Source organism: Pseudopipra pipra, chromosome 4 (genome assembly GCF_036250125.1).
Source record: "Pseudopipra pipra isolate bDixPip1 chromosome 4, bDixPip1.hap1, whole genome shotgun sequence".
Classification (NCBI taxonomy): domain Eukaryota; kingdom Metazoa; phylum Chordata; class Aves; order Passeriformes; family Pipridae; genus Pseudopipra; species Pseudopipra pipra.
This window is the reverse complement of record NC_087552.1, coordinates 66581235-66608766: the sequence shown is the minus strand read 5'-3', so window position 1 is coordinate 66608766 and position 27532 is coordinate 66581235. Positions and strand designations below refer to the sequence as shown.

The 27532-nt window shown below is 36.8% G+C and overlaps 1 protein-coding gene across 5 annotated transcripts in view; it reads left to right on the top strand.

The window, feature by feature from the left end:
• The window catches only part of HTT (huntingtin), an 80760-nt gene that overhangs the window by 29019 nt on the left and 24209 nt on the right, over nt 1-27532 (top strand). For all 5 annotated transcript variants that reach the window (XM_064653360.1, XM_064653365.1, XM_064653363.1 and 2 more), the window contains 24 exons: nt 956-1102; nt 2170-2290; nt 2541-2617; nt 4770-4921; nt 5314-5516; nt 6361-6487; nt 7166-7293; nt 8138-8248; nt 8818-8895; nt 9547-9770; nt 10303-10381; nt 10515-10676; nt 11568-11623; nt 12405-12553; nt 13205-13341; nt 15266-15382; nt 17459-17581; nt 18096-18331; nt 19653-19795; nt 22999-23206; nt 23799-23940; nt 25195-25374; nt 26846-27022; nt 27269-27345. In XM_064653360.1, the coding sequence (XP_064509430.1) occupies nt 956-1102; nt 2170-2290; nt 2541-2617; nt 4770-4921; nt 5314-5516; nt 6361-6487; nt 7166-7293; nt 8138-8248; nt 8818-8895; nt 9547-9770; nt 10303-10381; nt 10515-10676; nt 11568-11623; nt 12405-12553; nt 13205-13341; nt 15266-15382; nt 17459-17581; nt 18096-18331; nt 19653-19795; nt 22999-23206; nt 23799-23940; nt 25195-25374; nt 26846-27022; nt 27269-27345 (3354 nt within the window). The remainder of the gene's footprint in view (nt 1-955; nt 1103-2169; nt 2291-2540; nt 2618-4769; nt 4922-5313; nt 5517-6360; nt 6488-7165; nt 7294-8137; nt 8249-8817; nt 8896-9546; nt 9771-10302; nt 10382-10514; nt 10677-11567; nt 11624-12404; nt 12554-13204; nt 13342-15265; nt 15383-17458; nt 17582-18095; nt 18332-19652; nt 19796-22998; nt 23207-23798; nt 23941-25194; nt 25375-26845; nt 27023-27268; nt 27346-27532) is intronic.

The following is a 27532-nucleotide window of genomic DNA, read 5'->3' as shown; positions in this document are numbered from 1 at the left end:
ACAGTAAGGATTAGTTGGTAATTTATTTATTAGAATTGAAAGACTTAAGTTTTATACTTAAAGAAGTTGGGAGCACGTAATACTGAATTCCTGGTGTGTTTTAGATATAGATATCTATCTGAGGAGTCTCTTTCCTAGTTTTTTCAGTCTATTAATTGCTGTCCATTCCTAATAAGAAATAAAGGACAACAAAACCTTTTAAAGTTCTGACTTTAAAAGGTCAGAAAAAAATATTGTATTGCCGAAACATCTCAGCAGAGAAATCTTGGAACTGTTGCATCATAGTTTGTTGCTTTTATTGAGGGACTTGATTTTGAAGCAGAGTTATTTTGTTAACTGACTGGTAACAAGTTGGAGTTTTCTTGTATCTTCATGCTGAATTAGTGACAGCAGGTATGTTAAGCGGTGGAAAAGACTTAATTGCCCAAGAAAGCTGCTACAAGCTTGCAGAAGCCCCTTGAAACATCCAGCGTGGGCAGTCATTGGAAGTACTGTCTGTGAAATTACAGTAGTTTTTCACTGTTAGATAAGTTGAAAAGGTCATTGTTCAAGAAGACTGGATTTTACTGTATGTTTAGGTTTTGCTGCATAGAAATCAGATGGTGGAAAATTGTCCTTTTCAGGTAGAAGTTAGTGTTTGGTTGATGCAGATGTTAATGGAGAAAATAGCTGGGGAGATGGGAGCACTAAGAGAGGAGTACTCTGGTAAAGTGTTTGTTGTAGTTTGTATAGGTTTGGAACAATTCCTTTGTCCTTACTTGAGCTCCTTGATTATAATGAAGTGCAATTGTATAAAGATGAATTCAGTTTAATCAGTTTTGAAACAGCTTTTATTTACAACTTGATATTTGTAATTATTGCATGCAGCTTTCTGAACTGTGTATTAAATGTACTTTAAACTGTATATTAAATAATATCTCCATAATACTGTTTCTTTTTGACAATTATCATTAAGGCTTGTTCCAAAGCTGTTTTATAACTGTGATCAAGGACAGGCTGATCCAGTTGTGGCAGTAGCACGAGACCAGAGCAGCGTCTACCTGAAACTTCTAATGCATGAAACACAGCCCCCGTCTCACTTTGCAGTGAGCACTATCACCAGGTATGTTATGTCTGGTCTTGCAGTGAACACTATCACCAGGTATGTTGTGTCTGGTCTTGCTTTAAAAGCAACGTACCCCCAAATTTCAATTTGTAACGCCTAGAATCGTAGTTAAAGCCTGCAAATCCATGGGCTTTTTCTAGCCTGTAGGAGCACCTGTGGTAGTTTTAAGCTCCACAGACACACATTAAAGAACAAACTCATGTGTGAGTTACTAGTGATGTGCTGACACATTGATTGTAGGGAGTAATTGTTTTGAGATCGTTTCTTCTGTCCATCCTGAAGTCACCCTACTTGTCCATTAAATTGCACAGTTAAGTGCAGTTTTTCAAGCTAGTTGTATCTATACATTATTGTTCAGATATGTTGACCTGGATTTATAACTCTTCGCATACTGTTTAATGATTGTGGTTGCAGAAGTCTGTACTCCTTTTATAATTTAAAAATAAATTCTAATTTTGATAGTGTGATCTTGTTGCTGCATTTTTGCTGCCAGCTATACTTTTACTGTTTAGATATTTTGTCTTATAGACAGTGTGAGTTTTATGTGTTTATAGGAGCTCTTTGCTTCTCTCAGTTTGTCATACAAGTTTTTAATTATGTACCTTTTTACTATATGATCTTGATCATGTCACTTAAGATATATATACTGTAGAATGGAAGCAATAGAACTTTGTGGACACGATATTATTCCATATAGAAAATAGGGTTTTTTCAACAGCAATAATCCAAAGTCTGTAAGCATGGAAAAATGTGAGATGGATTTGAGCAAAAGCAAAGACTAATGTTAAATTGGTGGTGATTTCTCAAGTGTCTAGTTGGGTATTGAAAGTTGATCTACTGCTTCTGTCTGCTTACAAAAGGATTTTATTTATAAATAAATTGCATTTATGAATACAGAAACAAAAATATTACGGTATAAGATGGCATTTAGAGTGTTCTCAGATTTTGTATTTTATAAACAGTCTGTGAAATACAAAATAGTAATTTAAACTATGATAATTTTTTATTGGGACGTTTGGTTTTTTTGAGTACATATTTTAGTGGTATAAATATTTTTATTTCAGAACATATAGAGGTTACAATATGATGCCAAGTCCAACAGATGTCACTATGGAAAACAACCTTTCAAGGGTTATTGCAGCAATTTCACATGCATTGACAATATCCACTACAAGAGCACTTACAGTGAGTTTTCTTATGTGTGAGTTTTCCTATAGATGAGTTCCTTTGAGTTTACTTGCTATGGCAACTGACTGTTTCTTTTCTGTTTTGCATGCTTGTTTTAATTTTTATTATTTTTTGGCTATATTTGTATCTACAGCTTTTGTACTGTGATAATGGCAATAGTAATAGATTTAATTCTCACTCTTTAAATACCCTGTTGCTAACTCTTCCAGTGGTGAAACTAACTCAGTTCTTGGTGTTAACTTTTCAGTTTGGCTGCTGTGAAGCTTTGTGTCTTCTCTCCACAACATTTCCAGTCTGCACCTGGAGTGTGGGATGGCATTGTGGGTATGTTCCCTCATTTGTTAATCAAGCTTCTGAAAGTCATGTTTGCAAAAGGGAAGTATACTTATTTAGGCACTGGAAGTCCTGGTTTAGGTGTATGCTGTTAGGCTTACCTTAGCAGTTGTTTAAGAACTTTATACAGAATACAGAAGATTATAACCTCAGGTTGTCAAGATATTAAGTGTCAGCACTTTGTCATCCCTGGAACCACCGTGTTTGTCACAGGGATTGGCTGCAACTTCTGAAATAGAAAGATACATATGATCAGCACCTATCAAAGTAAATAACAGGAGAAAATTTTCCATGCTTTTGAAAGCATATTTATCTTTGGGATACTGTGTCTTGTGATATCTCTTTAAAATCAGAACATTATCATTTTCATCTTGATTTCATGTTGAAAACTGGTGGGTCAAGGAAGCTGGTTCATCATTGCTTCTATAATAGTGTCAGATGCATTTAAATTGTTCTCATGTGGCACACTGGATGGGAACATCAAATCAGATGTCTATAATACTTAAGTGTTATATGTAGGTAGTATATTATAGCCCCACAGTGCTTACATTCTGAAGAGTTTCTTCAGATTGTAACTGTACAGGTGTCAGCCTAAAGCTTTGATTTTGCCTCTGATTATTAGTGTGCTGTGCCACATGAGCTGTAAAAGTACCTACTGGAGATGTGCACATGTGGAGCTGTTTAGTTTTAAATAGATTTAACGTAATTTGTGTTAATTGTCTTCATTGCTGTCATTGAGTCTCTACTCTTATTCTACTCTATTGCAAAATTTTGTCTTATTTTAAAAATGAAATAAAACCCCAAAACAAAAAACCAACCCTTCCTCAGCTGATTTTCTTGCCAGTAGGCCCTTGCTTCCCTTGCTGGCCATAAGTGAGGTGTTCTCTCTTTATGCAGTGTAAAAGATGTCTTGAGCTATAGGACCAGTTTTAACAAATGAAGTAATTCAGGATGTGAGCAGTACTTGGCTGGAATATAAAATCAATGTACAATATGCAGCAATATGTCTTGTACTCTACTCAGCTTAAAAATGCTATTTTTAAGATGAACCTAATGCATCTAATATTCATCAGATCAGTATTTACCCTTTCCCCTTATTCCTTCTTTACAAATTTTTGGCCCATGTTCCTGCTAATTTGGATTGTAATTTTATTTTGTGAAATGATACGGACATTTATCATTCTGGATAATAAGAATACAATAGCATGGATAGTAACATGAGAATTTTGCCAAAATTCCTTTCTGTCTTAAGTATTGTTGTTCTTTTGATTAAGAAGCTATTGGAACTGCTGCATTCCAACTCTGTACAGCTCAACATGGATTAAGTTATGGGTTTCTAACTGTATGTAAGGTAAACCACAGCTGCCTAGGAAAATACTTTAAAAAAAAAAAAGGAAGGAAGGCACTGTAATTACCTCTGTGGCTTTGTCAAAATAATAGCTACACTTAGTGTAAATTTTATTTTCTCAAATAGCTGTAGTTGTATTAGACCAGAGTGACTACCTTAGAAGACTTTTTTTTTTAAATTAAAGAATACCCTGACAGATTCCTTATGTATGTTATTCACATAGTATTCTGCCAAACATCTTTTGGTGATCTCTGCTTGCTCTTTTTGAAACTTGAGTTCTGTGGGAAAATCTGATTTTATAGTTATTGTCCAGGAAAATACAGAATGCAGCAAATTACAATCCCAGGTAGAGTCCACTCATAAATCTGAAGGATTTGATGGATTACAACTGTTTAATTAAATTCTTGTCACTTTAAAGCACTATCTTGCACATTGCAGTAGTATAGCTAATGTCTTCTAACATCCCTACCTTGCATATGTGCAAGACTTAATTGGAGATGCTTCAGGACTGTAGTGGTTAGCAAATAAATACAGAATTCTTCAGTTTATCAGTAGATGTCACTAGTAGATTTGATGTTTGCTATTCAAAAAAAAGACTATTCAAAAAAACGGAGTATTGTCAGGTCTCTGCTGCAAATTGGTGTTAAAAGTCATGCTTGAGTGTTAAATGTGTATATCTGTAGTACTGATTTCATTTCTTTAGTTTAGCCATCTACTTGAACTGTTAGTTTTTAAGACTTTAAATTTACTAAAAGAGGGGAAAAAAGTTATGACATTCCAAAATTAAACTTCCAGTGTTTCCCAGCCAAGTTCTTCAGATGAAGCTCAGAAGGGCTGCACCATTGGTATGGCTGGCTTGGTCCTGTCTCTCCTTTCATCAGCGTGGTTCCCACTGGACCTCTCAGCACATCAGGATGCTTTGATTTTGACTGGAAACTTGCTTGCAGGTAAGGCAGGACAGGAAGAGTAGGATTGTCCTAATATTTTTACCATTAATATTAGAAGGCCGATATCTCACTCTATTCTGATTGTATGCAACGAAATACTTGCAAGATTAAGCAGAAGAAATAAAGAAAGAACTTGTACGCAGGAGGTTTGAAAAGGTGCTGCCTCTTTGTTGCAGATTTCATCTCCTTGCCAAAGGCCATGTGCTTAGTATGCCTGGTACAGGCTGGGTACGAAGAACTAGCATTTTGTTGCTGTTTAGAACTATGCAGCAACTCCTGGGCTTGAATTTCTGTCTTGCAGGGGTGATAACCATATATGCCTTTAAAATTTTCTGATGCTTACTTCCAAGTTTTATCTTCTATTTCTTCAAATAATATAATTCTAATTACAGCAAGTGCTCCCAAGTGCTTGAAGAATCCCTGGAGTGCTGAAGAAGATTCAAACCAAGGTGCTGCAAAACAGGAGGAACCCTGGCCGGCTCTGGCAGATCGAACTCTTGTCACTTTAGTAGAACAGCTCTTTTCTCATCTGCTGAAGGTCATTAATATTTGTGCACATGTAATGGATGATGTTGCTCCTGGCCCAGCAGTAAAGGTATATATTAAAAATAAATAAGTACAGCTGTGCGACTTAAATACTGTTGTGCTATAGACCTCTTCACATTTTAGTCTTGATACAGGAAACTATCTAATTCCTTGGTAATGACTCCACTAGGGGTAGTAAAGCAAGTAAGATGAAAAAAACATGCATATCATTCTTCCACAGAGCAGGTTCTTCTTTAGTTGTGCAGTGTTTATAATAGGAACTTAATTTTTGAACCTTTTATTCCTGGTGACTTCACCTGAAACATTAGTTCAATTAGGAGTATATGTAGTAGGTGGAGTATTGGATTGCATGCTCTGGGAAACATGGTGACTTTTGGGTTGGCTGGATGGTTGTAATGCACTGAGCTCCTTTTGGGGCTAAAAATAACTCTTCTGAAGATCCTGTAAAATATTTTGGTTTCTGAAACAGCTCATATGAGGTACTTCCATGTTTGGGGTTTTGTTTTGGGGTTTTTTGAGGCATACACATGTGAAGACTGATTTAAAGACTGTAAGACAGTATTATTGAGATTAGTAATTTCTTCATATTTTAAATGTGTGAATATTGTTTTGACACTCCTTTGTCTGGAATCAAAAGAAACGTTAGTTATTGAGCTCCAGTTCCATCTCATTCGCTTATATTGAGGTTGAGGAGTAAAATAGGAAACATATGAAACTACTTCCTTTTCACAATGGAAATTCGTGTCCTGAATCTGAGAGTTGAGACTTTTTAATTTAACAGACAGTCAAATAAAGGGGAGTTTAAACAAAAGATAAATATGCTTATGTTTGTGTAGAAGAAGAAGAAAGGCTACTTGTGCTTACAAAACTAATAAAGTTTCTTTTAATTCTAGGCAGCATTACCTTCTCTTACAAACCCACCTTCTCTTAGTCCAATTCGGAGAAAGGGGAAAGAGAGGGAGTCTGTGGAACAGGCATCTGTGCCAATGAGCCCTAAAAAGGGTGGTGAAGCCAGTCCAGGTAGGCACATTCAATCCTGTGAGCCTGACCATCTGTCAGCTCCACCCAAGTGTGGTCAAAGCTCAGAGAGAAGAAATAAACCTGAGTAACTCATTTTCTGCCAAAAGGATGGCAGACTTGCTGTTAGAAGTCCTTTTCAGTAATGCATTGGTAGAAAGGCAGCTGTGGGTGGAGGCTTCTTCGCTGTTTTGAGTTTTTTGAAAATTACCTGCACTTTTCAGAAGCAAAGTACTGCTGAATCCTTTTCCTCACTTTTTCTGGATGTACTCAGCTATTGACTAAAACGAGTCATTTTTGCTCATATGTTACTTAGAAGAAATTTGAAAGTTGCTTTGCAGCTTTTGGCAGGAGTGGCTCACATTGCTTTTGGAAACAAGATTTTGAATCTTGAAAACTTTTCTTAGTAATGAATGAAGGAAACACATATTAGTTCTATTTTGTAAATTGTACGTGCACTTCAGTAGTAAGCCCTCTGGGTTGATTTCTCTCACCTCAATGGGCTGGTTTGTTGGAATACTGGTTCATTTTCTAGTTGTATGTTTTTGCAGTTTGGAATATGCATGCAGATTGAAAAATTCTTGCTGTCTAATAATGCAGATGTGGTTAATTACGTTGAGTGTATGTGTCATGAGCAACCTGGAAAAGGTATAGTGTGCTAATCTATTATATACTTCCAAGCTCCTAGGCAAACTGATACTACTGGGCCTGTTCCAACAAGTAAATCATCTTCAGTAGGAAGCTTTTATCATCTTCCATCTTACCTGAAGTTATACGATGTCTTGAAAGCAACCCATGCTAATTATAAGGTACTGCATGATATGGATTGGTTGAATTGTAATGCTGGATAATCACTTTGTTTCTTTTAAACATGTCTCTGCTTCTGTCAACTCACTTGTTTGCCTGTGTGAACAATTTCTACACACACAAAAGAATTTAAAGAAAGACCACAAATACCACCAATAAAACCAAAAACTGATGAAGCAAAAACCTGTTACAGGCATTGTCACGCTACTGCTTGTTTCTCTGCTGTCACTAATGCTGGTACCAAACGATTTGCTGGCTTGGCAGTGCCAAATGGATCTCCATGTCAATTCTCCCCTCAGTTTATTCCAGTATTGAATAAACTTTTCCTCATTAGTTCAGGCAGTAGAAGATGCATTCCCTAGAGGCTTGGTAGTCTGATGTGTACACTTCAAGGACTGTGTTCTTATTACACCTACTGTGTTTCTGAGAAATGCATTATGACCCTGAGATGAGCTCAGCTGGTTAGAGCCTGGTGCTCATAACATCAGGGTTGTGGTTCAATCCCTGTATGGGCCATTCATTTAAGAGTTGGACTCGATGATCCTTGTGGGTCCCTTCCAACTCAATATTCTGTGATCCCTTCTCTGTTGCTTGTCAACATCCTAGGCCTTCCCAGATGATCTAACTGCCTCAAGCTGGAAGATCCCTTTCTTTTTCTTAGTCAAAATGGAGTCCTGCCCTTCCGGCAATTCATAAGGCAGTCTAAGCTGTCAGTGGTGTTGGTTGAACTACACTGAAATTCTAGGCAAAAGATCATTTTGTGTCAATACCCACTTCTTCCTGTGATTTGTGTCTCCTTGTCAAGTAATTGTTAAGAAAAAGTGTGGTTTTGCTTTCTGGGAACAGGTTACATTGGATCTCCAGAACAGTAATGAGAAGTTTGGATGTTTCTTACGGTCTGCCTTAGATGTTCTGTCTCAAATCTTGGAACTTGCTACCCTTCAAGACATTGGAAAGGTATAACATTTATTTGTTTTTTCTTTTATAGTTAACTTGTCCTGTATCTGTGGTCCTTACTGGGAGAAAGTAGATATCACTGACTTCAAAATTGGTACTCTTGAAAAAGACAGTAGTCCTAGAAGTGTTGTACTGCTACAATGTTGGGTAAAGTGCTGCAGCATATTTTCCAGGTTAAATTGCTGTTGAAAACCAGAGTAATTTTTTTAGTGTCTAAATTTCAAGGGGGGGGTTTCTTTCCAGCAAAAATGGTTTGCCTTCAGTCATTTTTACTGTATTTATATGTTTAAATATACAAAATGTCAGAGGGCATACTGTCCTCCTTCATCTCCTGTGTCTTGTTATTTTTTTTCTCCTTAACTGTGGTGTTAGGCATAGTGGTATTTTAAAATTAGGAGACAAATATTGCATTTTTATTTCTTTACATACTTCTGTGATTTCCGTTCAAATTAGTGTAGTTTTACTAAGTACAAAAACCTGATCTGTGGTCCAGATCAGGTAATCATTGTAATGCTTTATATAATGAAGAAAAATGCAATTAGGTGCATTTGTTTTTCTGATTTTTTTAGTGTGTAGAAGAAATTTTGGGATATCTAAAATCATGTTTCAACAGAGAACCAACAATGGCAACAGTTTGTGTACAGCAGGTAAGGAGGTAATTTTTGCGTTTCTTGAAGATTAATCCTGATGTCCTGTGGGTATCAGTTGGATACTAAGACTGGCCATTCTTTTAAGGGAAGTGGTGTGAGGAAACCTTGGCCCAGGTGGAGCAAACAGAGCATGTTTTCTTTCATTTTCATTACTTGTTGTGTAACTTGATACCATCTCAATAATATAGTTTCTTCTTGAACTGCTTCCAATTCAAAGAACTATTTTAGCTAATAATCAGAAAACAGGCTTCTTTCCTATCTTACAGAAAGTGTTCTTCAGCCAGTTACATGAATCAAAAAAACCTGGAAGGCAAAGAACTGCTTTACTGATGGCTTTCTTGCAGGCTTCAGTTAAACATTTAGGTTCAAGTCATCAAAGCTTAATTTTGGTTAGAGGCAATCTTCAGTAGACTATTTTGAGTTGCCACATGGGAATAGCTTCAACTGCAAAATAATCATATCTTTTTTGGTGAGATATGGATTGTTTCTTTTTATTAGCTTTTTTCTGTCTTCATGTATTTTAACTACATGATCCACAGGTTGCATTTTGACCTTTCCTCTAAAGTCCTTTGAGAGGATGAGGAGTCAAGGGGCTTTTTTTCTTGAAATGTTAACTTTTCTTTTTTTTCTTCCAATTTTCTTCTCCAGTTATTGAAAACATTGTTTGGGACAAATCTGGCTTCTCAGTACGATGGCTTGTCTTCAAACCCCAACAAAGCTCAAGGCAAAGCTCAACGCTTAGGTTCTTCCAATTTGAGACCTGGTCTCTATCATTATTGCTTCATGGCACCATACACACATTTTACACAGGCCCTTGCTGATGCTAGTCTAAGGAACATGGTTCAGGCTGAGCAGGAGCACGATGCTTCAGGGTAACTTCCTTCCCTTATGATATAATGTTAACTTGAACTAGAGGCTCTTGTTAGTGTTTTTCATAAATTTGAGTATCTCAGGGATGCTATGTAACTTGAAATTACAGACTTAAGGAGAGTAATTTGTCTTGGTTGGGACATCCTGAATCCAGTTATTGTTAACATGTTTTCCAAAGCAAAGCTAAATCATTAACATGAGTATCACTGAAGTTTTTTAAAAGCATAAGGGTTTTAAATGCTTGTATTTGAAAGTATTTAATTAGTTTGCTAATTACAGCAAATAGTAGCCTAAAGGAAAGGCAGAAGGATGACTAAGCAAAGACCAGAAATTCTTTCTCTAGTGTGTATTTGTTGTCCTCAAATATATGTGATCTGATCAAAGTGTACTGTAGGTTGTCCCTAAAGTTCTTGGAGCAGTTAAGTAGATTAAGAAAAGTTGGCATTGGCTAAACAATGTGCAGTTAAGAACAGCATGTTTTGTTTTGGTTTTTTAAATGTGTTGTGTGGGTTTGTTTTTTTTTTTTTTTAACAGGTGGTTTGATGTGCTGCAGAAAGTTTCTACACAGCTGAAAACTAGCATTTCCAGTGCAGCAAAGCATCGTGCTGATAAGGTACTTGTATCTGTGTCCTCCTGAAAGAGCTGTACCTTAGATTTAAAACATTTTTCCTCCTTTTAAAACTAATTTGGTTTTGAATCAAAGACCTGTTCAGATGTTAGATTACTTTAAAATCTCTCTATTACAGAATGCTATTCACAATCACATTCGTTTATTTGAACCCCTTGTCATAAAAGCATTGAAACAATACACAACAACAACGTCGGTACAGCTGCAGAGACAAGTTCTAGACTTGCTTGCTCAACTGGTTCAGCTGCGGGTTAACTACTGTCTGCTGGATTCAGATCAGGTTGGTACCTCACCACATTTGCACATTTGTCATACAGGGATCTCACCAGCAGGCTTAGGTAACATTTGCAGCAAAAATACTTCCAATAATCCATCTATTGCACTGTAGGTAAAAGCAAAGACTTAAAGGAGGGAGAGACTCAATTTCACCTCAAGCCACAAAGAGCTTCAGATTTCTGGGGTTTATAATTTAATTTCTGAGTTCTGCAACAACTATTTAAGAACTGTTCATCAGACTGACTTTAGGAATAAAATGATATGGGCAGTACTGTCACTGTTGTTTAAATAAAACTTCACTTACATATGGAAATACCTTCTTTCCATACTGAGAATATGGACTTCCTTATGACAGATAAGGAGCATCATGGTTGACAACTATTGCTTGATGTTAATGGCAGTAGAGGGGAGCTAGTGGCAAATACAGTAGTCTGTATAGTTGCCCATGTAAGCAGTAAATTTGTAACATAAAATGGATTGTTTACAAGTGTTTTATTTATTACAGTATTTTTGGGTTTATAAACTAGTGTGACTTTCAATACCTAACTTTTCTGTAAGTTCATGCAAGATAATTGTTTTTAATTTATATATACTTTGGATTTTATCTTGGTTTAGAGCTAGATTTTTGGCTGGTTCTTAACTTCTTGACTGTAATGCCTCAAATACTGTGTTACATGAGTGAAAGAGAAATATACAGACATGGGTAAAACATGGGCTAAGTTCATGCAAACTGTAATAAGCTGTAACATCAACAGGATTGTAGAGGGAACATTTCATAACATTTTAGAATGAACTATAAGTGTAAATGATTTTCAGTGCCCATCTGTAACTGTCAAAATGGTGTCAAATGGGAATTAATGTGTCTGTTCTGATGCACGGTTTATTCTTTCTTTAGGTGTTTATTGGATTTGTGCTAAAGCAGTTTGAATACATCGAAGTAGGACAGTTCAGGTACGACATTTGCAATGATCCTTTGAACAGTGTGGGTTTACAATTGTCTCATTCTGAAGCAAATAGTGATAGTTTTCCTGGTTATTTCTGCCTTATGAAAAAGGGAGAGTTCCCTTCTGAGTAATATGCTTGTTTTTTCTCTGGCTTCAGTGGTAACCCTTTCAGATGTTTTAGGTTCCATGTGATTGAACAAGTCAGGAAGTAACACGTTGGAATACAATGTGAAACTGTGCTGTTCTGTTTCTCCATTTTGGTATTGTAAAGCCATTCTTTGGGACCCCCCACCAGAGCTATACTTTCAGGAATTAGCATTTCTTTGCTAGATTCAATTGCTTAAGGGAGAGCTACTTCTTACTACTGTGGATTCAGAGTGAATCCCTGTGTATTCTGATCACCTGGTACACTTTGTATAGGACCTAATTGATCATAAGCAAGGCAGTGAAATTTTTGTTGTCTGTTATTTCTGTTTTTTCTCACACTTGAGTTTGTATGAAGAGATAAGTTGACTTCCTGCTCTGTGGATCTCCTACAGAAATACGCTGATGTCTCATGTGCATTAGATAGTATGTTATAATATCAGTAACTGTAATGGTCAAAGCTTGAAAGAAAACCCCTTGGGAAAAAATCCATCGTACAGAACAGGGCACAGAAAATATAGAAATACTATATGAAAGCAGAACAATACATTGTTTAAAAAAACCTGACTGTAGAAAGATTGAGTTTTACTGAAGAAAGCTGTGCAATTCAAACTTGACACTTTAAATTTTTGTTTCGTTTTCAGGGAGTCTGAAGCAATTATTCCTAATATCTTCTTTTTCCTGGTGTTGCTGTCTTATGAGCGGTATCATTCCAAACAAATAATTGGAATTCCCAAGATCATTCAGCTGTGTGATGGTATCATGGCCAGTGGAAGGAAAGCTGTTACACATGGTAATTCTAAAAAAAAATTTTAGTAAATAAAAAAAGAAAAAAGGCACCAACACTAGTAATAGCAAAAATTCAGCAATAAAACCAATGTTGGCTACTGAGCTATAGAAAACTATAATCATACTGACTGTTCCAGAAGACACTAGGTTTTAAAATTAAGACATCAAATAATCTCACTTAATTCCTTCAGGAAGTTTATTAAACCATACTAACACTGCTGCCCCACATTTTACATCGTACATAATTGCAACAAAGCTTTTATTTGAAACTTTATTAGGTAATGAGTTGACAACATAGCAGTACATTCAAGGCTTTGATTTAATTTTTAGTCCACTTCCCTTTTTCTTTCAGCCTGTAAATAAACATCTCTTTCATACTTTCCAGTGATTCTGCTGAGAAATACTTTATAAAAATATCTTTTTTTAGCCCTATGAGAATGGGCAAATGTGTCCAAAATGTAAATTTTCTACTAGAAGTGAAAAGATAACCATCATTATGCATGACAAATTTGGGGTTTGTGGAGTTTTTTTGGGTATGGGTAGAACCTTTAATAAACTAAAGCCAAGCTTACTTTTAGTAACTGAACTATTAGATCAAGAAATCACTGTTTAAGAGTGACTTTTCTCACACTAAAACAAAAACATCTCATTTCAGCAATACCAGCTCTGCAACCCATTGTTCATGATCTCTTTGTGTTAAGAGGAACAAATAAAGCTGATGCTGGGAAAGAGCTGGAGACGCAGAAGGAGGTGGTGGTATCAATGCTGCTGAGACTTATCCAGTACCATCAGGTAGGAGAGGAGGACAAAGCATCCTTGTTTATGGTCTATAAAAGGGTAGCATTGCTGTGACTGCTAAAAATGCTTCAGGGAATATCAACAATTTTCTATATAAAAATTGAGTAGCTGGACTCTGTGTGATAGCTTTCCCCATAGAGTGAGCATGCAAAGATCTTTGAGGGTAGGGGAAAGGTTCTGCATTACAAATCAGTATTTCAAGTAAAATAACATGTCTGTAGAATTTTGTAGTCAAATCTAGATAACTAAGCACTGAAATGCTCCATTTAGGATCATGATCTTGGTTGTGTTGCTGACAGATTACATAGAAGGTTAGTGGAAGAGAAGAAACTTAAAAGAATGGGGGTAAAATGGAAGAGAAGACAAGTTTAAAATTAGGAAAGATTCTACATAAGGATGATTTTACTGTACAATAGCACTATCTTGAATAAGACTTATTTGAACAAGGTAATGAAACTGGTAATTAGGTATTTGTTATCACTTACTACTTTGACCCAGACCTCATGGATTTGGAAAACATGTTTCTGCTTTGTAGGAGTATAACAATGACTTTCTTCAATACACTTTGTTTAAAAGAAAAACATAAAAGTAATTTTAAGAGAAGTGACATGATCAACATGGGATCTTATTGCTTATTCAGGTGCTTAACAAACTTAATGTTCCTTTCATCCTTTCAAAATGCAATTCTAGTGTATGCTAATGTAAGCACTGTATTTTCTGAGAATAGTTGGAAAAAAGTCAGTACATCTTGTCAAAATAATTTGTTAGAACTGCGTGTTCAGATTGGGATAATTTTGTGTATCCACATTTTCTTTTGAATTTGTAGTTTTATAATCATAAAATGACTAATATAACTATATGAAATGACACTCTGTAGACACATGATGTGAAATAGTGAATAATTTTGTGTTACATAAGGTACTGCAATTGCTGGCAGATCTCCTTCTGACACACTTAACCTATTAAAGACCACCCCTGCACTGCTCTTCCCACACCATCCCATTTGTAGCTCTTATTCTGCCTTGTTCTGCTGGTGCCATATATATAAACTAACCCTGGGCTATTCTGTTGTTCCCTGGCTGTGGCTGGGATGCTCTGCAGTGGTGTCTCTGTCAATCTGGGAGGTTCCAAAAGCTGCAGCCTTTAACTCCACCCTTGGAGCTTCAGAGTTCAAGACATTCGGGCCAGAATCACTTCTGTCTGCTCTCTCACGTGAAAGTTTTTTGGGAAGAAAGTCACCTGGGAATCTCTCTCTGCCTAATCTGAATTACTTGAATTTCTTTGACAAGTGTTCTATCTTGTTTTCTGAACCAGTTTTTTCTGTCCCACTTCCCAGTCAATATATTAACACTGTTGCTTGCTGTGTCTTTGACCTGTCTGTCTTTCAAAGCATAGTCTCTATAACCTTCAAACCTGTAACTCATTCAGCACAAGAAGTGATCCTTGCTTGGTGTGCCCCATTATGTTCTCTCTTGTAAACTTTTATATGGAAGTAACAAATCTCAGGTGAACAAGCTCCATGAAAGTGTTTGTTCTGTTTCCTTGACCAAATGTAAACTTTATTGGAGCTAAAGACAGAGTATACATTTGGAAAATTGCTCTCTTCCTTCCTTCCCTTTCTGTTGAATTAGTGGTGCAGCATTTAGATTTCTGATCCTTTTCTTAGTTGTTTGTGTATTCTTTTGCCAAATACCATTTAGAAAGGATAAAGAAAGCAATTTTTTTGTAGTTTATAAAAGTAACTGGAAAATTCTTTAAAAATCACCGTCAACAGCAAAAAAATTGTAACTAAGAACAGGCTTTTATCCTGAAAATGGGCTTTTATAAATGTTAATGAATATTTTTCCCACTGTAGTATTACTTGAATGTTGCTTGTTAGTATTGGCGTTTACTTACATTCTTTTGGTCTTTTCCTCAGGTACTAGAAATGTTCATCTTAGTATTGCAACAGTGTCATAAAGAAAATGAAGACAAGTGGAAGAGATTGTCCCGGCAAATAGCTGACATTATTCTCCCAATGCTTGCAAAGCAACAGGTGGTTATATGATTGTTTTAAATCTATAAACATCTAAAATAATTGCGGTAATATATGTATCAATAATGGCTTTGGGTATTTGAATTCATTTTTTTTTAATATGAAGACAAATTTTCTTGAAACTGTGGTTACCATATCCGGAAAAAACAATTACTGCAAGGTAAACTAAGTTTCTGAAGTGATGAAGTTCATATTTAAGTGCATGAAGTATGTGCACTATGATTGGGACTGTCTCCAGAGGAGGCTCATTCGATTTCTCTTAGATACATGGTTATATCAGAACACCTATTAAATGGCCTGAAGATTGTCCGAATGTCAAAATTACTTTTTTTTCATAGCTACAGTGGGTCTAATTGCAGACCAGAATACTCAAAGCCCTGTCCAACCTGTCCTTGAACACTTCAAGGGACGGGGCAGCCACAGCTTCTCTGAGCAACCTGTTCCAGTGCCTCACCACCCTCCCAGTGAAGAATTTCTTCCCAATATCCGATGTAAATCCACCCTCTTTCAGTGTAAAGCCATTTCCTCTTTTTGTATCACTACCTGCTCTTGTAAAAAGTCCCTCTCCAGCTCCCTTGCAGGCCCCCTTCAGGTACTGGAAGGTGCTCTAAGGTTTCCCCAGAGCCTTCTCTCTAGGCTGAACAACCCCATCTCTCAACCTGTCTCTGTAGTAGAGGTGCTCAACCCTCTGAGCATCTTCATGGTCCTCCTCTGGGCTTGCACCAGCAGGTCAATGTCCTTCTGCTGAAGACCCTGGAGCTGGATGCAGCACCAGAGCAGAGTAGAGGGACAGAATCACTTCCCTCAACCTACTGCCCATGCTGCTTTGGATGCAGCCCAGGACACGATTGGCTTTTTGGGCTTTTTTTTTTTTTCTTTTGCCTAACTTCCCCTTTATAAATAAAAGTGTCTTTAGATGGAATTTCTTGTATTTCAACTTGTACTTATTGCCTTTCATCCTGGTACTGGATACCACTGAAAAGATTCTGGCTCTTGCTTCTGTGCTTGTCGTCTCCTTCTGCTTCCTCTGGTCAGATACTTGTGCACGTTGATGATCACCCTGAGCCTCCTCCAGAGTGAATAATCTCAGCTACCACTTGTGTGACAGGTGCTCCAAGCCAGTAACCATCTGTGCAGCTGGACTCCCTCCAGCGTGCATGTTTCTCCTACTGGACTTGCATACTGGGGCAGGAGAGTGGGTGCTTCATATCTGAGAAGTAAAGAAGACTCCTTTTAGAAAAAAAAAATTCAGTGCTGCTCCCTAAGCAATAGAGGACTTGTCTTTGATACAGCTTTTCTGGAATTATAAACACTTACTTCAAGGATAAAAAGTAGAACTAGTGAATTGTGCCCTAAATGTTCTTTGCTCCATGATGGCAGTTCCCCAGTCCGAGGAGGAGATCTCGTGGCTGGGGAGAGTGGGCAGGATCAGAGAGCAGGTTTTGAGCAAAGCTAAAATGTTGGCAAATTGAAATTTATGTTGTTTTGTATGACTGTGCACGTGATCAACTGTCAAATTATTTAAGCAGGATTGGGGCATCTAGATTTATAGTTCAGTCCTTTGCTTTTTGTAGTTGGTTGTTTTAGAATTTATCTAAAAAACTGTTCAAATAAGCTGTCCTGCCTCTGTTGCTTTAATACCACTGGAGCTGTGCACTTTTCTGATGATTAGGAGGTTTTTTTCCTTGTAGTTACCTGCTTAAGTTTATTCATGACCAGCATTGCTCTCTATAAAAAAACTTGGTAGAATGTGCAAGGAGGAGAAAAATTTTAAATTTTGTAACAACTCAGTCCTCTGGTCTCATTCTCTGAATAAGGCCTATTTCTCCAAAAAAATATATGTGGTATGTATATTGGATTTCATATAATAGGTTTTTGTCCATGTTATCAAAATTCAGGTGTAGAAAGGCCTGCAATGAAACTTTAATTTACCTTTATGGCTTTTGGTTGCTCTGAATTTTGTACTGTAAAGCACACAAGTTGTCATAGAAATGTTTAAAACATGAAATGGTAATTTTATGTTGGAGTTACCATTAGTGGATAGTTAGAAATTAGTTTTGTGTTTTTCTTTTACAGATGCATATAGACTCTCATGATGCTCTGGGAGTACTGAACACTCTGTTTGAAATTTTGGCTCCTTCATCCCTTCGCCCTGTGGACATGCTTTTAAGGAGTATGTTTGTTACTCCTAAAACAATGGTAAGCAATTGTTTCCAGAGAAGAAAGAATCTGGTGGCTTTCATGCAAAACAAAAGAACATGTGTTTCTCTTTAATAATTTGCTATGTAGTGTTAAAGTACCTGCAACAGATTTTGGGAATGAATTAGTTAGAACTAATATGATTTACCAAGTGCTTTATACAGGAATGTTCTGCTGATGGATTACTTGCCTTCATATTGTATTTTGAGGATAAGGAATAGAGAAAAAGGTACTGTTACAATAGTCTAGAATTCAATTTGATAGATAAATCACATTTTTCTTATGCAAGTATTAGTACCGTTTTTATAGTTGAGAGATTGTTTAACAGAGTGAATATAAGCTTGACAGTTACCACAAGAATAGCATTTTGGAAGATCTGAACTTAAAAGTTATTTCCTGCTTGTTCCGTTCTGAGAAGGGTCTGGTTTTTGGGTTTTTTTTTTAATACATTCCTATGTTGTGTTGTTTAACCTCAAAAGTGTTCAGTGTTCTGTTTTTTTTATGTTTGTGTTAGGCATCAGTGAGCACTGTCCAGCTCTGGATTTCTGGAATTTTAGCTATCCTTAGAGTTCTGATTTCACAGTCAACAGAAGACATCGTTCTATCCCGTATACAAGAGCTTTCCTTCTCACCTTATTTGATTTCATGTCAAGCAATTAACAGACTGAGATGTGGAGAAAATATATCCACGCCAGAGGATCACACTGAGGGTAAACAGGCAAAATATCTGCCTGAAGAGACATTTTCTAGGTATGTTGTCTTTTGAATAACTTAGGGGAAAGATGTTGGTTTCTGAGAAATCACAAATACATTGTGCATTATTTTACATGTATAGAACTGTTTCTGATAGGAATAAAGTCTCTTAATAAGTTGGTATGGGACAAGTGTGTGTGGAGGAAGCAATACTGAGATGGACAGGGATGTAGGAGTTTGTTGAGCAGAGACTTTAGACTGTTCTGGTACCTCTTCTCAAGCCAAGGGATTGACCTAATGGAGCTGTTAAAATGGGTGAATCCTGGACTTATTAAAATCAGATCCAAAAACTTAACTGCTTAACCCTTCCCTTCCTTTCTGTGTGGTGACTAAAAGACAAGTCATTTCCTTAAGCAGAAGCCCAGGTACTGTACTGGAATCTTGGCAGCTGTGGGATTCAAATCTATTGAGTTAGTCCTGCTGTTTATTTCCTATTTTTCAAGAGCTGGCTTTGTCTAGTTAGCTTCTCATGTTGATGTCCTCAGAGAGTGATGAACTTCAGGCAAAAGAAACATGGAGAGAGGGCAGTGGTATTACCTTACAAAATGTTTGTCATTAAGGCATTGTATTTCAATGTGGTGGGAAACATTTGAAATAGATATTTGTTTAAGAAAATAAGGACTTTTTACGCAAGTATGGAACTTCAGATAGGAATAAAATGCTGTTTCTTATTATTGAGCTCACTGTGAGGGTGATGAGTAGAGGGAAAAGGGGCTTCTGGGCACCCATACTGTGACCTTATGCCCAACAACAGTGATGTGGGTAATGGTTATGGCCAACAGCAAGGATGGCTTTCCTTGAATGCTCTTTTTCGTTGCTTATTTTGACACCACCCATTGCCCCATCTTGAGGTTTGATACAGAACCTGTGTAGTAGAGTGTGGATAGATGAGGCTGTAAACAGCTGAATTACTGTGACTTGCTCAATTACCTCTGCTCAGCTGAGCTGTGGTAACTGTCACAGTTTGTTTTTAGCTCAAGGCAAATCACTATAAAGACACCATAACATTTTGAATATAAGCTTGGCAAGTGAGGTGGGATGGTGTATGAATCTTATCATAACTTCAACTGATGGAGTAGATAATCTAGATATCCAGTATGTCATTATTGAACTGCTTATGATCATATAACATCATGTTTGTTTTAGGTCAACCTGTTCTGTAGTGTTTTGTTTAGTATGCTCTTTAGGATGAATGGTCAAGGGCTTCATATTTTACTTTTTAAACCTGACTAAGTTACGTAGGCAAACCTCACCTTGTTCTGAAAGATGTTGCATTGATAGTTTTCCTGTTGATTGTGTATGTGGTTTTTTTTTCAAGATTCTTATTACAACTGGTTGGCATTCTACTGGAAGATATTGTTAACAAACAATTAAAGGTGGACATGAATGAGCAACAACATACTTTCTACTGCCAGGAGCTGGGCACACTGCTTATGTGCTTAATACATATCTTCAAATCAGGTAATACTTGAAACATTGTGTTGTATCATGCAGTGGCAGAGTGGTTTTTCAGTTCTAAGACAACTATTGAATGCATTGAACTACCGAGAAGGAGTATGTAGGTGCTGAAGATGTTATATTTTACTCCATATAAAGAACTTCCCAAACTTCTGTTCTTGTGTATGCAGGGCGCATTTTTCACATTTCTCCTTTGTGGAACAAAATCTACGTAGTGACTTATCATCTCTCCTTTTTCACAGTCTAAAATCTTCCAATCCAAAAAAGTGCAAAGGGTTCCAAATTTCTGGCCATATTTCTCATGGTTTTTCTCAGTTTGGAGGTTGGTAGGTCTGTCCACGCTTAAACTTACTGAGTTACAGACCACTGGTTCAGACTCATGACAAGGTAGCTTCCCTTTTTTTTGGTCATAATTAATAAAAACATATAAAACAAACAAATCCCCAGAAAAATAGGAAAGGTAGCACTGTTCCAGCTAACTGGTCAAATTTCCAGTTTTGGAAATTCTGCTTTAGGTATCTTCTGCTCGATACCCAGTAATCTGGCCCTTCGTAATTCCTTAGTCCTTAGATTGATTCCTTAGTCTTATTTTCCTAGTAGTGGCACTATCTTCCCTTTCTTCTTTTATTCTTACTTTACTATGACTGCCCTTTTTGAGTACTGATTTTCAGCTTGCAGCTGAAATCCAACCTTGGATTAACTGTAGTTGTCTCCAATTTAAAAGGTCTTGGCACAAATCCCTGGTTCTTCATAGACCTCCTTGCAGATACGGAACAAGGAACTCTGCATTCCATTGCCTCAGTCAACAAAATGGGAGTTAAAGTACTTTACTACTTAGTGAATAACAAAAAACTGCATGCAGAATACTGTTGTTAGACATTTAAGTCGATTCAGTGCTCCATTGTATCTCAACCATCTCAGATCTTTTTTTCTTTTCAAGCTCTTCCTACAGAGTTCAGTTTAAGTCCTTTTTTGAGAAAAAAATCTTAGTTCTGTTCCTATCATTCCTGCAAGCTGCCTCTTGCAAATATAAGCATTGTAGGTGTAGAGTTAAAACAAATCAAGTGCAGATGGATTTGTTCTGGGTCTTTGATTAGTTCTCTATCTTAGCTCAAAGCTTCTGCATCGCTGTGGTTTAACTTTCAGTAGCTTCACTCCTCTGAGTCTTCAGTGACACTAACAGGTAGAAAAGTGAGAGGGAAACCAATTGAATTACATTTTGAGAGTTTGTTCAGCTATGGTGGATGATGTTTTGACTTGTCAGCAGAGAGCTTTGGCTTAAGAAATGGAGTCCTCTAAACCAAAGTTCTTGGTGTAAGACTCCAGGACTGTGCATGAAGAGCCACAAAATTTGGTGACAGTTACCAGAGCCTTCCTTGATCTTTGAAGGTTGCTTTGGGGCACAGAACCCAGGGTATAGTGAGTTGACAGCTCTCTTCCCGTGTGTCTGTTAGAGTAATAATTGTTTATACTATTTCTGTTTAGGAGAAACACCAGAAAAAATATTATAACAAATAACTTATGCCAAAGCATTTTGGAGTATGTGATTAATTGCTGTCAAGCCGGGAGCAATGAAATCAGAAAATCAAGCTGGCAATTGAAACTGGGGAAATAGGTTCTTCCACAGTGGCAGCTGGGGATAATGGAAAGGGAAAGCACCTAGTTCTGCTGCAGTGACAGGCTTCCAGGCTGCACTGGGAGTCTTTCCAGGAATTATGTAGAAATTTTCATGGAAAATTAAATATTAAAATACTCATGCAGAACACTGGGATATGTGTATTGCACGATCTCTAGAAATAATTTAATGTAAAACTACAAATAACTTAGGGTATAATATTACTACTAGTATTTGTGCGGCGTAACAGAGTAGAAGAAACATTGTTCTGACACCTGGGCTGTGTTTTCATGTCATAACATTTTTGTTTAGGTTTAGGATTAACTAAGTGCCTGGTTTTGTAATACTTTTCTTTTGTTCAGTTAAATCCTCCATACCTTTTTTCTCTTGAAGTTATATGCTCCTAACTAGAGGTGTAGCTTATAACACCTTGTGTCTGGAAACACAGACTGTATTCTGTTTTTAACAACTGTTCTACTTAGAAATTTTGTCTTCTCACCTGTTACAGTGTTTTCAAATTATGAGTGTTGCTGACTCCTATGTAGGAGCTACTAGATTATAAGTGAACATTTTCAGTAGAAATAAAAGGCATAGACCAAGTGAAAAGATGAGCATGCAGTGGCTTTCACGACTGTGGGAAGTCACTAGATGGTGCAGTTCCTGCCAGTGCAGGAAGCTGGAATGGTGCTAGCACTGCTTTGCTAGTAAGTGGAACCAGAGTTTTAAGACTCAGTTACTTTTCCCATTCTTTGCTGTTTACATTGTGTATTTATCAGCCCTGGGGGCAGCTTAAACTGGTCCACATGGATGTGGAATTTACAGCTTCATTCTTCTGTATATCTGGCAAAGCAAGCAAGTAACTCTGCAGATTTCCTTCGTTATTCTGGTTAGCTCTTGGTTTCTAACTTACACTGAAGGAACCTTTTTTTTTTTACCCTGGTCTTATCTTCTCATAGAAACTCAAGAAGTTCTATACCTTTAGACAGCTTTCCTTGTTTTCCCCCCCTTTTCATATTTCTTGTTTTCCCACCCTTTGTTTTGGCATATGAACACAGAATGAACAAGTCAGAAAGCAAAATTTTGATTTTGTGCTGAATGTTCAGTATGCAGGGTAATGGCAGAAACACTTTTTGCACTTTAGAAATTGGATGGAAGGGTATAAGTTTAGTTTCAATTAAATGTATTTGGAAAGCCATCCTCTGAACTAAGATACTTGTAAGCCTTCTTCCTTAACATGCAGAATAGTAGTTCCATCATGGCTCTTAATTAGAACATCTGTGTTTTAATTTATAAACAAACAAACAAGAAAGTCCTGGTCCCGCATTGAAAATTTTAAATTTAATAAAGTTTTCATGTATCAGATGAATTAGAATTATAATCAAACCTATCTAAAACATTATTTATTGAGTCTGAGACCTGATCATTTCTGGTTTACACACTGCCCTTGGGCAAACTCCATCACTTGCCTTAAATTTATAAAACCACTTAGAATATACCTTTCTTGCAGGAATTCTACCCTGAATAATTTTGAGACTTCAGAATTCAGACTAAAGCATAGTTACTCTTAACGTGCTTTTGTTGTTGTTTTTAGGGATGTTTAGAAGAATCACAGCTGCAGCCACCAGACTTTTTACAGGAGATGGATCTGATGGTAGTTTCTACACCCTTGAAAGTTTGAGTGACCTTGTTCAGTCCATGATTCCCACACATCCTTCTTTAGTTCTCCTCTGGTGTCAAATCCTGCTTCTTGTCAATTATACCAACTACAACTGGTGGTCAGAAGTGCATCAAACCCCAAAGTAAGATTTGGTTTTTGTTCCCTAGTAGTAGCCATGTGTTTCATATGATTATGTTTGCTAAAATCTTATTAAAGCAATCTAGCTTCTTTCTGCTAAGCCTATCAGCCCATTGAATAGTGCTGCTTGGATTCTGAAATGTAGTTCTGCATTTACTTTACATGTATTGCGTTGTCTGTTCTGACATGGGTTTGATTTACCGCTGTTGTCTCTATTTTTCTGGGTTGTGCATCATTCCAGTCTGACACTACACTGAGTGCTCAAGAGCACTGGTTTGGCTTGAGAAGAAAATACAGTAGGTTCTGTTATCCTCCCAGAGATGCAATAGCCCATGTTTCTCTTTTAAATAACCCATTTAATTCTTTAGACTGTCTGAAAAAGTAATAAGCAATACTGCAGTTGTTAAAAAATAAAGATCTGATGGGAAGTGTCTACTTCAAAGCAGAATAATGTTTGAATGAAGTTCATAGGGAAATATATGTTATGTAAGGGCATTGGTAGGGCATTCCAAGCAATTTGGTTGTTAATGTTTCAGTAGCTGTACCAAGAAAATATAGCAAGAAAATAGTAACAAAATATAATGTACTTCCTGCAGGCGACACAGTCTTTCTACTACTAAATTGCTTAGCCCTCATATATCTGGAGACAGTGGTGAAACAGATTTGGAATCTAAACGGGGCATGTGCAACCGGGAGATAGTGAGAAGAGGAGCACTCATTCTTTTTTGTGACTACGTTGTAAGTTTTGAATTATGACTTTTATAACTACAGTTTTGGGTTATGATGCTGGCAGTCATTTATTATTGGTGTGTGTTAACTGAACCTGTCTGGCTCACAAGTGAAAAATGAAGACTTGTGAAATGAATAATTTTATTTTCGGATGGTGCTTCTGTAAGATTAGATATGACTTCATTTGGCATTTTTTTGCTATTCTGAACTGAGAATTCTCTTGGCTTGTAAGGGATACCTGGTGGGTAATAGAATTATCTGCTGGGTATCATATCCCTTACTTGTCAAGTGCTTGGAGCACACTCAGTAGTTTTAGGTTTCCCAACACCAGTAGCAGTGCATAATGTCCAGGAGACAAGGGATTTTTGTCTCTACACCTTAAGAGGAGAGGTTTTACTTTAACATTTAACTTCCATTTTGTTTCTCTAATGACAGCAGTTCCTGTGGCTTTGGCCTCTCACTGCCTCAATATTAGCATTTTATTTCATTGGGAACCTTTGAGGTGAATCCTCTGGTCATATCTAGTATTGCACTCTGGTTTGCATTGCAGAGCGGTTTTGAGGCAAGCAAACTGCATTCCTTTCAGATTCAATTAACCAAAAGCTGTGTGTAACAAGCACTTCAACTATTAATGGACATTCAGTCACCAGAGTCAGATTAGAGGTAGTCCAAGGTAAAATCCTCCCAAACCTCTTTGCTGGGGTGGGACAGCCTCTCAGCATCGCCTGGTTAACTCTACAGATCTTTTCATGTTGCATTGCACTGCTTGTCAATACACATACAGCCTCTTTAGGTTTGACATTAATTATTGACAGATTTCTTTGGCTTTGTTTTCCAGGAATTATTCATCTTGTATTAAAGGCCAGTAGTAATAAAAAATCTTTAAGAAGAAGCCTAAGTGAAAATTACATTTTACAAGACAACTCTGTGCTTGCATGTTTATTTCAAACAACATTACATTAAAAGCAAAATCTTTGAATTGACCTTCTCAATTTACTTGTTTCTAACCTGGGTTTTTAGTGTTTTTAAAAAAATAATTTGCACGTTCATTATAAATATCTAAATTTGCAACAAGATCAAAAGCATTTGGAAAATTTGTCATGTAAAAATAATGATGGTGATATTAAAATATAGACACTTTATGTCATTATTTTGAAGTAGCTGTCAGAATTATATATGAGAAACTTCATGTTGTGTCATATTTAGTAATTAAGTTTTAACATTGGTGTTACTGGAATCAAATTTTAATTTTTTCCCCTTTAGTGTCAAAATCTACATGATTCAGAACATCTGACCTGGCTTATTGTGAATCATGTTCAAGACTTGATTAATCTGTCCCATGAGCCTCCAGTACAAGACTTTATTAGTGCTGTTCACAGGAATTCAGCAGCCAGTGGTCTCTTCATCCAGGCCATTCAGTCACGGTGTGAGAATCTTGCAGCTGTAAGTTTATCTAGATAGACTTTTTGTAAAGAATAAAGTTGCTTACATTTCAGTATAATTTAACTGGTAAGTACGTGAAGTCTGACATTTCTGGGTCACTTATTGACTCCTAATTTTATTTTTAAAGTCACTTGTTTAAAATGCAAACAGCAAACCTTATATTAGCAGCATCAGTGTCAGATGTGTTCCAGTCCATCCAATCTATGAATTCAAGTGGAGATGGTTAAGTTACTTTTCTTCCTTTCTGGCTATTACCCCACATAATCAATACCTGAAGAGTAAATGAAAGCTGTAACTTTCGCCTCTGATTTCAGTATTTCAGTACCTTGGTAATATAAATAACAAACTATAGAGGCAAGAGTATGAATCAGTCTGTCTTCATAGGCTCTGAGAATATGAAAATGATTTGCAAGCTCCTACCTTGCCCCATTGATCTGTCCCAAAAAATTGTAGATTCTTGGTGAGGGAAAATCACCAAGAAATTCAGGGTATGATTTCTCTTGATTATTTTGGTTTCAAATTAAAAGGAGTGAATGATGTTTTATAGGGATATAAAAGGTTGTATGCATCCCTCTTAATCTTGGGAGCTCACTAGGTGGGAAATGTAATTCGCTGGACTTTCTCTAGAGTTAATTGTGGAAGATGCCACCTACAGCCTGAGTAGCCTCAGTGATGTTTCCTATCTCTTCCCATTGTCTCTGCGTATCTAGTGCAAATGTATTAGTGCTTTAGGCATGTGAGTAAAACACTTTCAAGTTACATAGGATTAATCTGGGCTTCAGTATCTGAGAATCAGTCAAATTAACTAAAATAAATAAGTTTGAATGGAAGGTGTAGTCATTCTGTGAGATGTGTTGTGAATATCAGAAAAGACAGTAAAATAAAAATGTCTGATATTTGCAACCTGCTCTAAAACAAGATTGGCTTCATGAGTCAGACTGTTTTTTTCCTTTAAATTATTAGTGCTGAATTGGTGCTCATATTTTAAAAAATAAAAGAAATTTTAAAAATTCTTTGCAACCCCTTTTGATCATGTGTAGCTGTCGCTGTTTTTATGACTGAACACGTGCTCAAGAAATCCCTAATGCTTCTCTGGATTCCTGTGCATCTCTTGTCTTGACTATTCTCACATTCCTGCCTTCTTCCAGCAAGAGTTGAAGCTTCTCACCATTTTCAAAGCTTTTTGCAATTTCACTGAAGTCTCTAGCTTTTTTCCCTAAAAGTTTTGCTCCCTACTTTTCTTTGTGAGACTGCACTTTTACAGTTACACATCAAATAACTTAGTGTTCATATTAATTAAATAACCAGTAACTCAAACCTATTAACATGTAGATAATAATAATGATCAGCTAGTTGTCTGCTCTAGTTTTTTGTAAATGCCTTTCACTTTAAGATCTTTGTGTTCCGATTGATTGCCTTTTTTTTTTTTTTTTTTTTCTGTTTTTGTGTTTTGTTTTGTTTCAACACCTAGCCCACAACTCTGAAGAAGACTTTGCAGTGCTTGGAGGGAATACATCTCAGCCAGTCTGGGGCTGTCCTGACCCTGTATGTGGATAAGCTCCTGTGCACCCCGTTCCGGGTGCTCGCCCGCATGGTCGACACTCTGGCTTGTCGGCGGGTGGAAATGCTTCTGGCTGCAACTTTGCAGGTAAAGAGAAATCCATTCTTCTAAGCAACATTGGGCAGTGCCAGCAATATAATCAAATGTGATGATTTAAAGTAAATCAAAATATGATGTCAAAGTGATTTCACTGGAAAGGAATTTTTAAATTTAATATATGGATACATGAATGTTTACATTTGACTTTATCTGCCTATAACTTTCTTAATCTGTTAAAAGTATCTGTGGGGATTTTACATATTTCTGTCAAATTCTTGTCACTCTTTCCTATAGAACAGCATTGCTCAGTTACCAGTTGAAGAACTTGATAGAATTCAGGAGTACCTTCAAAACAGTGGATTAGCAACAAGGTAAATAATACCAATAATACCAGTATGTGTTAAAGTGTCAAACTAAATAATGTTTTAGTACTAATAGTGTTAACTCTGTTTTCCTACATTTGGGGTTTTTTTTAAAGATCAGATAGTGGGTCTTTTTTGGAGGTAAAATAGGAGTAAAGCCTCTCATAAGATGTTGGCATATTCTGGCACAGGGGCA